The sequence below is a fragment of the Stegastes partitus genome, unplaced genomic scaffold (genome assembly GCF_000690725.1).
Source record: "Stegastes partitus isolate 25-593 unplaced genomic scaffold, Stegastes_partitus-1.0.2 Scaffold503, whole genome shotgun sequence".
Classification (NCBI taxonomy): domain Eukaryota; kingdom Metazoa; phylum Chordata; class Actinopteri; family Pomacentridae; genus Stegastes; species Stegastes partitus.
Window position 1 is genome coordinate 357,991 of NW_007578234.1, and position 11,938 is coordinate 369,928.

At 47.2% G+C, this 11,938-nt stretch overlaps 1 protein-coding gene across 1 annotated transcript; it reads right to left on the reverse strand.

Moving 5' to 3' along the window:
* Positions 1 to 521: 521 nt before the first annotated feature.
* Positions 522 to 10,253, reverse strand: rgs20 (regulator of G protein signaling 20). Its single transcript, XM_008287503.1, has 5 exons — positions 10,065 to 10,253; positions 3,183 to 3,349; positions 1,865 to 1,939; positions 1,538 to 1,772; positions 522 to 710 (listed from the first exon to the last, which is right to left on the reverse strand). Exons 1-5 carry the CDS (start codon positions 10,251 to 10,253, stop codon positions 522 to 524), a joined length of 855 nt encoding a protein of 284 aa, XP_008285725.1.
* Positions 10,254 to 11,938: the final 1,685 nt, after the last annotated feature.

Consider the following 11,938-nt stretch of genomic DNA (forward strand, 5'->3'; position numbering starts at 1 on the left):
AAAGCTGCCTGCAAGTAGAGCTAACACGTAGCCTTTGACTTGAGCTTTGATTTTCATACGCAGTAAATAGAACCAGGCGTCTCCACATAAAATACCCACAACTCCATTTTTACTATTTACAAACTCATAAATATATAGTCTACAGTAGGAATCGTTTTTTTCCCCCCAAACAATCATACAAAAAACAACGGACCATAAAAAACTCTGAACACAAATAAAATAGATTATTTCTATCAAAAGAAAGAAAGAAGAATGCAGAAATCAAACGTATTCCTTTGGAGTGTTTTGCTATGTTGATCTGTAGCAGTACTTGTGATGTCGAGCCCTCGGGAGAGTTTGAGACCTGAGTGTCTTCGGTCAGGTGCAGATCACAATAGCGCTGAGATCCCTGGGAGGGGCCAGACCCGAGGCCCGGCTCATGTAATCCTACACTGAACATACAAAGAAAACTTTAAAAAAAGGAGGGGGGGGCGGGGGAGACGGGGGTAAAGAGAGTTAAAAGATCACAGGTCATCACCGCCCTAGGATTCGGGGGACTGCTCCGACAGAGTGTTGAGCAGGTTTTTGTAGGCTGGGGAGTTCATGTAGCGGGGATACGAGTCTCTTTGCATCAGTGTGTAGATCTGCAGCTGGGCGTCGTCGAACGTGTGCGAGGTGGGCTCCAGCATGTTCCTGTTGATCGCCTCGCGCACGCGGGAGTCCAGGCTCACCTGGGAGTGGAGAGAACAAACCGTTAGGGGGAGCGGCATGCGACAAATGTTCACTTTCTTCCTGAAAAGGTCAACGACAGGATGTGAGCAGCCGATTAGCTCGGCAGAGGCCTGGAACGGGACGCAGCAGCTAGCCCTGCTCCACACCAAGGGGACGAGACTCATCTCTGGAGCTCACCGTGTTTATTTAAGACATGCAAAAGTGTAAAAACCACAATCCCTCGTTTAGCGGGGGGTTGTGTTTCTTGGCCGGGCCGATGACTTCCTGGAATCTCCGCTGGTTGCCTGGCAACTGCTCAGCGCTGAGAGCTGGTCTGGCGTGTAACTGGTTTTTGTGTGGATTAAACAAACCCAGTACAGTGTGTTAATTAGGCGGGTTTTTCTACCTTTGGACGGAACCAGGCGAGCTGCTCCTGTTTACGAGCGCTGTACTGATATCCTCATCAAACTCCATCCATCCATCCCTCCATTGTCTGTACAGACAACCAAGCACACTCACATTCACACCTACGGACAATTTACAATCACCAATTAACCTCAGCATGTTTCTGGACTGTGGGAGGAAGCCGGAGAACCCGGAGAGAACCCACGCTGCACGGGGAGAACATGGAGACTCCACGCAGGAAGATCCCGGGTGTCCTCACCGGTGACCTTCTTCCTACGAGGTGACGGTGCTAACCACCGAGACACCTGCAGCCTCATCAAACTCTCAGTTAAAAAAAGAAAATCTCAGAATATGCAGCTGTGACTTCAGTGTCAGCCGAGGCCTTCGTCATCACATTTAAGTTTTAACAATCAAACGCTTTAATGAAACCAAGCTGTCAGACCTCTTTGGGTGAGAGAATGGAGATGTAGTCCTCGTAGATGACCCGGGCCTTCTCCTCGATGCCGCTCTTGTTGGTCTCTTTGCAGAACTCCTCGCAGGCCAGCCAGAAGAGCATGTTCTCCTCGCTGAACTCGGTGCGAAGAAACTGCCGGAAAGAGTTCCTCCCCGCCGGGCAGCACATCAGCTTGTCAAACGACTGCCCCCACGAGCGCACCTCCTCCAGCGTGGGCTTAGGACTGCACACAGGACGGGAACAGGGGAGAGAGCGACATTCAGCAGCCAGATCATTCAACAGGGGATGTATTTTTGTACGGTGGTTTGAGCTGACCAGTCTTCACAGTCTGCGGTCCCTTCCTTGACGTCATATGATGCCTTCCGGTTCCTTTCATCCCGGTCTTCGTTCCTGATGGTGAGACGACACACAGACGGTGAGCTTCATGAACTGCGACACATCACTTCATCTATTCTATAGTTTAACTCAGCAGCACGTTAAACATGTGCATGTGTCTTTGGCAAGTCTACGCTGAGGGAACATTTGTAGGAACTAACCATTACTTTCCTGATTGCGTGATTTTGTTGTTGCTTTCATTAAAATGTCAGAATAAAGGAACACAACTTTCACAGTCCAGAGTGATTTAAAACACCAACGTATTCAGTTATCTGACCGAGCACCAGGTCCTCACATTTAGGAAGCTGAGACCAATAATTGCTTTTTTTTTGCTTGAAAAATGTGTATATTTATTGATGGACTTCTCATTTTCTAATATGCTACACCAGGGATCTCCAGCTCTGGTCCTCGTGAGCTCCTGTCCTGCAAGTTTTAGATGTTTCCAACACACCTGACTCACATGAACGGATCTCCAACAGCTTGTTGTCAAGTTCTACACACGTCTGTTAGTGATCCATTCATGTGAGTCAGGTGAGTCAGGACAGCAGCTCACGAGGACCTGAGCTGGAGATGCCTGGTCTACACATGCTCTCAGTGTATACCTATCAAACCAGCTCTTTACACTGAGTAACTCTGAGCCAGAAAGCAGCTTTTTCTTCTAATTCTGATTTCCAGAGCCGGACCAACACTGGACTTTTGAGGCTGATGGCGATACCAATTTTTAGAGAGCAAAAAAACAATTCCGACATCAACATATTGACCTTTTTTCCTTATGCCTTTACATACAGTATGTTAGAGTTATGCTCAGCTGGCTCTTGGTTGTGCACCATTGTCTGCTCAGCTGTGATATGGGCTCTGCTACATGTGCTGCAGCAGCCAGAGCCGCTCAACTGGACAAGTTATACATGACAGCAGCATTTTAAATGACTCCAGGTGGGGTTTTCTGCATTATGCTCCAAAATAAAAAGAGGCTTTGATACTGGCTGATACCAATATACCTGTGACAAGCCAATATCGATTACTTATTGTGCAACAAGCTCACAGAGCTGTAGCAGCATATGCAGACTGCTTGTGGTTCTGTGCCTGATCAGATGGAACAGCAGCAGGTACGTAGGTTTCGTTGTGTTCTGTGAGTGTAGCAGTGCTGCTGCCTGACAGACATCCACTGATCACATGCAGAAATGTCAAAGAAGCTGAAGCCTGCTGGTGTGACACAGTAGCTCAGACCGTGCTGGGCCCCGGTCGGGGGAAGACCTACCAGGAGCAGCTACAGCAGCAGCACCAGCAGAAGCAACATGCATTGGAGCCCCGTGGGTTGGCCTGGCCCGGCTGGTCCTGCTGGGCCGGTGCAGTTCCCCCCGCTGCCGACTCCTGCTGCACCGACATCTGCCTCTTTCGCATCTCCATCCGCTCTGATCCCATGGGCTGCAGACAGGAGAGGGAGTTCAGAGCGTCGCCGTCAGGAATGGCATTCAGCTGAGGGTTGGTCTTGTAGGAAAATCTCTCGGCCTGCCACAGACACAGACCAGGAGCACTGGCTGCACTGAGGCGACGCAGCGGTAAAATCACACCATCAATACATTTCTGGCAGCACTTCTGCAAGGATACAGATGAGTTAAATGTGTTTAAATCCCTACACCTGTCTGTGTGGTGCTGTGGATGCTGTGCTGATGCCCAGAGGTCCCACTGTGAAGGAATGCTGCTTTCTAAAGTATGGAGGAATAATTTGCTGGTTTTGTTGCACCCACTGAGATCATTTCAGTCTTTCTAATCTCAAACTGGCCGTATTTTCCCTCACACACTCTGATTGCATGTGTGGGGGCAAAGGGGGCAGATTTTAGACCATGGGTTCAATATCCATAATCCAAAATGTAAAATATCCCATTTGTGGAAGCCAGAGTGTAGAAGCAGAGCATTAAAGGATCTGCAACGCTCACCGGACCCAAGTGGAGCAATACATCAAATACACCTCCAGATAATGTACATGTCTGCCCTCTGAGGATTTGTACTCCTCAAGCCTCAGATTGTCATGAACCTTCAGGCTGTAATTATCACTGTGCAGCAGCAGCAGCGAGCAGCGGAACCTCCTGGTCTGCAGGCCTGCACACCGACTTCTTGTCTGATTTTAACAAATGTGTCAGCAGCAGGTCAGACGCTGCCAAATCCTGTCACATCATTTATGTAACAGAGCTGTCGCCTCCACCGCGCGGCATCATCCGGACACTACCTGACACGAGAAGCGATGCTTCAAAAAAAAATGTCTGAAGATGTGGTCCATGGGAGGGAAGGAAGGAGGGAGGGCCTGAAGGCGCAGCTCGCAAATCTATAACCGCAGCATCGCTCCATCACATCCTCTCACTGAATACAGCACCGTTTGGTCATTTCTAAAATGGATCCGCGGTTTTTTTTTCCTTTCTCACATTCGGAGCTGCCTTCTGCTTCTGCTGCGGATTTCGTGCGTCTTGGCAAATGGCATATTTTACGCGTCGGATGCTTCAGAGCTGACACACGCTATGGCTCGACTCAGCAGCTACAGACGATGAAATGGGGGGTGGGGGTGGTCGTACCCATTCAAAAGGATAAATCATGATAACGCCAAATAAACCAGAGCGCTTCTTCAGCTCTCACGGCGGCGCGAACGACGCCGGAACCCGACGGCTCCTCAGCAGAAAGCGCTGCGTTCGCGTCAATGGAAAGTGCCTCCATGAAGAACCGTGGAGCTCCATCGCCCTGGACAACCACCGAAAAGACACTGCCTCGATCTGTTAAAAGCCCGCTGTACGGCTACACAGTGACACGCCGTTAAAATGCCGCCAAACGGCCTCAAACGCAGCGCTCGCCAAACGTCCGCGCAACGATGCACAGGTTCGCGACCAGTACTTACAATTTCACCATGTATGCACAGCGAGAAGAGGTAATTCTTTGCCTTGATTACATCCGATGGCACATAAGGCTTTTTTTTTTCTCTCTCCTCCGACCGGCTGCTTCAAGTCAGTACGCATGCGTCTCTTCTCCAACTCGTAGTAGACCAGTCAGGAGCGTAAACCCCGACAGGTTCGGTGTGCGGGTCCTCTACCCTGCCTGCCTCCTATGAGCCGCTAAAAACGGACTCCAAGCAACAGCTGGATGATGTCAGCCTCTGATAAAGGAGAGGAAGAGAGATGAAGCGCAGTCACTGAAGCACCACATGTGAAATAATGATGATGATGATAAAAACTCAGCTGGAGCTCTTCACATTGCTGCTGCTGCTGATGATGAAGATGAAGTTGAACACATTTAAAGACCTTGTTACCGACCAGAGGTGGACCTGCTGCACCGGGCTGGAGTCGCTGTCTGTGGTGCTGAACCGGAGAGCAGCTGCTGGAGGATAGCATGACTTTGGCAGCTGATGTTATATAATTGCTGACATTCATCTTGAGAGTTTGCAGTGAGGTTTTTTATCCAACATGCTGCTCATACAGTCAACACACACACACATCTGGATGCATGTTCTCCTGAATCTCATCCCTCAGATGACTTCTTAACCTGAACTTAAAGCAGAAAACAGAGGACTGCCATCTTTAACTGAGCAGCCCACATCCTCCACATGTGTTGCTTCTCCCCGTATAACAACCACATCTGGACCGTCCCTAACTATTCACATCACAGGCTGCTGCTTCTTCCCAACCTCCCGGCCCGTTCACCTTCCAGCCTGCCTTCTCTTCAGCTCTTTCACAGAGCGTTTAAAGGCTGCTATGTGTGACTCCACAGTGGAGGCCTGCAACCTGTAGTGATGCAGAAGACAACACTGCCACCTGAAGGCAGCTCTTATTGCAGCACTGACATGATGTCCTCCCTGCACATGATACCAAGGCTTTTGATTTCCACAGCTATGGTTGCAGGATATTATGCCTTTACTGTGACCCCTAACGAGTCACATGTATGGGTCTTATGAATGTTGTGGCCATTTGATGCAGACTCAAGCTGGAATGGAGGGACGCGTTCATGTCCACACTCATCGTTCAGTGTGATCTATGAGAGTCGTGGTTTGCTCTGAGAATGCACTGCTTGTCTTGCTTTGTGTAATCACCAGATGGCACTATGTACTCAATACCTGTCTGTTCTGCTCGTGTCACACACCTACTTCATCTGCTGAACGTGCACTAGTACGTTGGTGCTGTTGCCTTTCGGGGCCTCGCTGCCATCCAAGATGCCTCCTGACGCTTCACGCTGGAATAGCAGGCGAGGGAACTCTGAGGAGAACTGGTGCTGTTCTGTGACTCTGCTGATGGACCCATTCAGGGATTCATCTGTTCTGTTGTCAAAAAATGGATCTGTTTCCTGTCCAGAGTCACTACGTCCCAGTGATGCCACACCAGGGCGAGCCCAGAGCATCTCCACATCTTCATTCCCTCCCTGAGATACAAACATGTGACTTTCTCCACAGCACTTCATTTAACACCTTCCTGTGTGTTAATGTTATGCAACGCAGACCCACAAATAGCCCGGTGAGATTGATACGTACACACACCAGCAGCAAACGGCACTTATGCTGTTGTGGTTTGATGATCGCACACTTTTCACTCCGAGGGCACCAAGTGGAGGAGGGAGTAAATCCGAAGGTCACAAGGCAGAGCAGGGCGACGGAGCTGGGTGGATGAATAAAGTCTATTCCGTGTGTGATTATGGGGGTTTAATTCACTGTCTAGCTTACAGGAAGATAGAATCAACTTTAGATTCAATCACTGGAGCTCAACATGCAGACAGGGAGCGGAGAGGACGCGTGGTTACCGACTTAACACCTCCAAAAATCACCGTATGCATGGCAACTGTGAGCACTTCGAAGGTGAAGATGTGCTGTTCAATCACACGGCACCAAAAATGGAAACAGAGCAGAGGCAACCGGATTTTCTCTCTGTTGGTTTCTCACCGCTGCTCTTGTCCTTCTGAAGAGTTTCTCCAGAGGATCAAGCTGCTCCTCGTAAATGTCATTTAATAATGTGCGAGCAGTGTTTTAATCATCTTTTGTTTTTCCTTCAACATCACGTTGTCAGCGTGTCTGGAGGCGACAGATCTTCATGCACTCCATCCAGCGCACGCATTTACAAGGAAAACTCAATTTTATTCAGCTAATTTATTAATTTTTTTAATGTGAGAACCTTGCAGGGCGAACATTGTGGCCGACAGCATCGTGCTGCAGTTCTGTCACCCTTTTCCTGAATGTGGCCGTGATTCATGTTGCAGGAGTTGCATCCAGTTTTACGATATTTGCAGAAGTCCATTCACATTCACAGTGTTGATGCTTTAACTGTCACATGCTCGTGTAGCCTGATGCTCTCATGAGGCTGCTACAAGCTCAGCTGGTGTGTAATAAAGAATAAAGAAAAGAATGCAGTCATTTAATTGAGTACATTTCTTTAGAATAATATGTATGTGTGTATATATATATTGTTTAAGAAAAAATACACAATATATATCATGTACAGTGCCTAAGAAATGTACTAGACCTCCACTAAATGTCAGGTTTATGCCCTAAATTAACAGCATTGGTAATCACCACAATCATTCCTTATGTCTCTGTAGTGGTTCATACACCAGGATGTAGAAGCTCTTTAACCAAAATGATGTTTTTAATGATAAAATATAATTATTATTGTCATCCAGGAACTTTCAGATTTAAAGAACAGTAAAGCTCATTATTATTATTTCCTGATCCAGATGTCAGATTATTTACTCACATTCCTGAACAGAAACATTAGTTTTAGTGGCTGAAGGTGATGCTGGATCAGTTCCTCAGAGAAGTCCAGTGAGCTGCTCAGGTTTGGCTATAAAAAGGTGGATTCAGTTTAAATTCCTCGTTCCTGTGAAACGTGGAGAGCTGAGTGGCGTTAAAGCACCTCATCATGCTGGATGGTCTACATGTAAACATATATGTATAGCTCAACAACAACCACACATTAGACAGGTGGTCTGGTCTAATACATTTGTTATATACAGGGAGAGGCGGAGCTTCTGTCTGTTCAGTTACTCTGGAAGCTGCTTGATGTTCTCCCAGATCATGTTTTTCATATATCTACATTCTCCTATTCTGTCATCTTGATTGTCTCCATGGTAAATCTGGTGCACTGCTTCCCTGCACTCTGCTGCATGTCTGTCCATCCTGGAAGAAGGATTCTTCCTCAGATGTTCTACTTCAAGGTTCCCTGCATTTTATCCCATAGAAGGAATTTTTCATGAGCAGAATCAAGAGTTGTAGGACTGAGATGCCATTAACACTGAGTTTCAGTTGGGGGTTTGTAGCTCCTCCCCCTCGTTATGTGACTCGTTAGTGCTCCCCCTGACACAGTGGGGTTCGTTAGGGTCTCTGTGGCTCGGTGTGGGTTCATCTTCCTGGGGGGAGATCTTAGGACTGAGTTGTAAACTGCAGTTCAGCATCTTCACAGACAACAGGACTGGTTCTTTAGGTTTGTTTCATGTGAAGCTCTGGGAGTCTGAATCTGGGTTTTCATCAGAGAGCTGGACGTACCACGACACTGAGGGCTTGTTTTCCCGATGCTACATCTTCTGTGACATAAAAGCCAACATATGGGCACGTTAACAAGGTTAAAAACTAGATTTTCACCCATCAACAGTCACTCAGTGGAGGGAGACCTCAGACCTCTTTGCTTTGCTGAGTCGGACTCTAAAACAAAAGTTAAGAGTTCAGGACACGCCGTTAGAATTTCTAGAACTGTTCCAGGCTGTCTTTAGGCCAATAAGGACGGTTGGAGCAGTGTCTTGGCGATGGCTGAATTTCTTGCATAGTTGTTTGTTAACTGAATATAATAAAGATAAAACATGTTCCACTGTCTGAAAGGTTCACGTCTACTGAAGCTGCAGCGGCTTCATGAGTCACCGACCTGAAAGCATCACATGATCAGCCTGATAGCAAACAGCTGGATATGAACGAGACGGGTCAGAGCAACCTGATGCTGCACAGAGCCGACCCGGTAGTTCCAGCGTCTGTAGTTCGAGTCCAGCAGAGGACGTTTGTTTCATCCCTGACTCTCTCTGAGGATGAGACGACAAACACCGACTCGTTCTCATGGCTACGTGGAGCTCCATCATCATCAAGCAACAGAACCAGTGCAGACCTCTAAAGCTAGTGTCATTATTTACACCTGCTCCTACAAACACAATAAAAAAAAATGACCTTCTGTTTCAAGCAGATCCCAATTTCAGCTCTAATTAACACCCATAAACGCCCAGCGTGTCCCCATACTGCACAGGAGAGTCACCCTCAGCCTTCCTTAGCTCAGTTTAAAATGTGAAACAGCTTGATTCTGTGTCAGCGGCTCCAGTGGTGCTCTGAGACACCCGGCCACACTGCTCGGTGTTAATGACCTGAACTGACTCGTGTCTTGTCGTAACCTCCCACTCAGCTCCTGTGTCTTACTGGCACTCCTACAATCCTCCACCCGCTATGAATAGCTGCTGTTACTACAGAAAGTCGCCGGAAATCTTTTTATATCCGTTTACCAAGAATGACTATATTTAAAGTTTCCAAACAAAAGCACGTCTTAACCCTCTGGATGGGCTCGCGACCCTCAGACGTGGTTGTTTCTCACTAAATATCGCGCCGGGATGCTCGTGCCAGCCGCCGTGCACGTCGTCCATCTGCACAACTTTGTCCAGAATTCCTGCGAGCTGCATTACACTATTTTAAGGCACACTATCTTCTTCTTTTAATCTTCTTAAGCCTCGTTCAGACAGGAGGTGCTTCCCTAAATAGAGGAACAGCAGGAAGCATGAAAGGGCCGCTGATGCTCAGACGAGTTGCAATAACAGCAACAGGAAAAGACAGAGTGTAGGATGTTTCATTAGCTGCAGGTAATTAATGAACGTGACGGATGTGTGGAGACATATCGCTGCTCTGAACATCACAATGTTAATTAGGCTCTCAGAATGAATCCTTTTGACAGAAAGCTTTCAAATGTGGGCTTCCTAATCGCAGCAAAAACACACTGATTAGTGGGTTGCCAGCTAATTATTCCTTACTCTGAGGACAGTGAGGTGTTTGCTCAAAGAAAACGAGCTCCAAATGTACATCAGGTGGTGCGTTTACGATAAAGAGGCTGTTACTGCAATGCCTCGGGTTGGGAACAGCACTACATGTCCGTACCTCAAGGCACACCATCTCCTGCTCCTCTCGGTTCGGGTCGTTGTAGTTGACCGGGTACCCGGCGCCGTGCCGGCAGGACCGGGCCAGCCCCCGAATCCGCTGCCACATCAGGGCCCTGGTGCGTCTGATCCCCCGCAGAGCAGACGTGGGCCTGATCTCCCACTGCCTCGCCGCTCTAGCACATGGCATGCTCCGACCACGAGGCCTCACTCGCCACGTGAGGCTCGAGTCTGCTCGAGATCATGAGAAATCCACGCTCTCCGCTCCTCTGTCTACGTCTCCCCGGCGTCTTCTCCGAAGCACATCGCGACGGAAGGCGAGAGAAGAGGGAAAAAGCATCAGTGACCCTGACGGAGAGAAGAGTGTTTACAAAGGAGAGGGCAGAAGGGGATTAGGACAATGTTCCCACTGGATGCAATCCTGATTCCTCTGTGCTTTACTGCGTCTCACCAGCTTAGGCCAGATTAAGCCTGGAGGTCTTAGCGTCTGAGTTAGATGGACGCAGAGGAAGACAGACGTGGAATCATGTGTAAATGTATACGCTCCTTGATCAACACTCTTGTAATACAACGGATTAGGACACATTGGTGAACTGACCCCATGGAGGAAACATATGGTCACAGTGGAAACCTCCCACATCCTGCTCTGTTTGACTGGGATCTGCCGTGTTGCTCTTGGTCGTGTCTCTCATTACAGACTCACTCGGATAAACACTCATCAGCGCTCTTCGGTGTGAGCGATCAGCTGACTTCCGTCCTCTGTCATCCTCACAAAGCCCCGAACCTCAAGCAAACCGCCGACCGACAGCACAGCGGACTGATCGGCCCGAGTGGCGCCATGTTTACATGTTGTCCGCTTTGTTTTGTTGTTCAGTGATTTGTGAGCTTCTGTCTGTGCTTTGACAGCAGCTGCATAGACAGTCCGCTCACTTCTATCTATTTCATTTCATATTTGGTGCAGAAGCCTTTTTTTAATAAATTGGTAAAAATACCAAAAGTTCCACTGAAGTTTCTGGATCATACACACGGACAGATTCAGAGTATTAGCATGGAATTATTATTATAACATGTTATTCATGGTCTTCAAATGCTAAAAGCAGGTTGTAATTACATTTAAATGCTCCGTTTCTACAGGTAAACCAAATCAGTCGCAACTTTTAATTAATTTTACTAGAAGTTCACTTTTACTGGAAATATTTTTTAGTTGTATTTGTTGTTTTTGTGATGTCCAACTGACACAACAAGATAATAACAAGACAGGAAACACTGCACGGTGAATATGGTGAAGGTGAAATGCAGAATTTACACCTTTGTGCGCTTGTGATTTATGTATTTATTCAGAAGCAGGAGTTCTGTGCTGTGAAAAGTCCTGCATTTGAAATAATAATTCTGTAAATCTATGTGAGTGATGCTGAAACATTGCACTCAACATTTTGAAAAGTGACTAATGGTGCAGGAAAAGAATGTGCACAGAACATTTAACTGCTGTAGTTGATTGGAGTTGAGTTCATTTCAAATATTTAAAATACTTTGGGTAAAACAAACACAGTGCATCATGTTTTAATAACTTCCTCATCTGTTCTGTGTGCAAAATCTTAATCTGAACAAGTGGCTGAAGCTGTAATTTAACTTCACGGCAGTCACTGGTACATTATTTAGCCCTGAGATGCTGTTGAGTATGAAGAAGCAGGATATAAAAATACTCAAGCACCTCACAGTTGTACCTCAGTACTTGTGTAAATGTGGCTGGTTGCTTTCTCCAAAACAGTTATTATCCTTAAATACTGGCCAGAAGGTTTCTATAATCCTCATGTAAATACTCATAATTATCTTACAGGAGGCATCCAAGGATATCGTCTCACATGTTTTATGAAT

Excerpts from the sequence above, each read along its gene's own strand:
- rgs20 (XM_008287503.1), bottom strand. The coding sequence starts at position 10,253 with ATGCCATGTGCTAGAGCGGCGAGGCAGTGGGAGATCAGGCCCACGTCT. Across the intron at positions 3,350-10,064 it reads AGGAGATGGTGTGCCTTGAG|CCCATGGGATCAGAGCGGAT; the intron begins GTACGGACATGT and ends TCCTGTCTGCAG. Across the intron at positions 1,940-3,182 it reads TGCTGCTGTAGCTGCTCCTG|GAACGAAGACCGGGATGAAA; the intron begins GTAGGTCTTCCC and ends TCTCACCATCAG.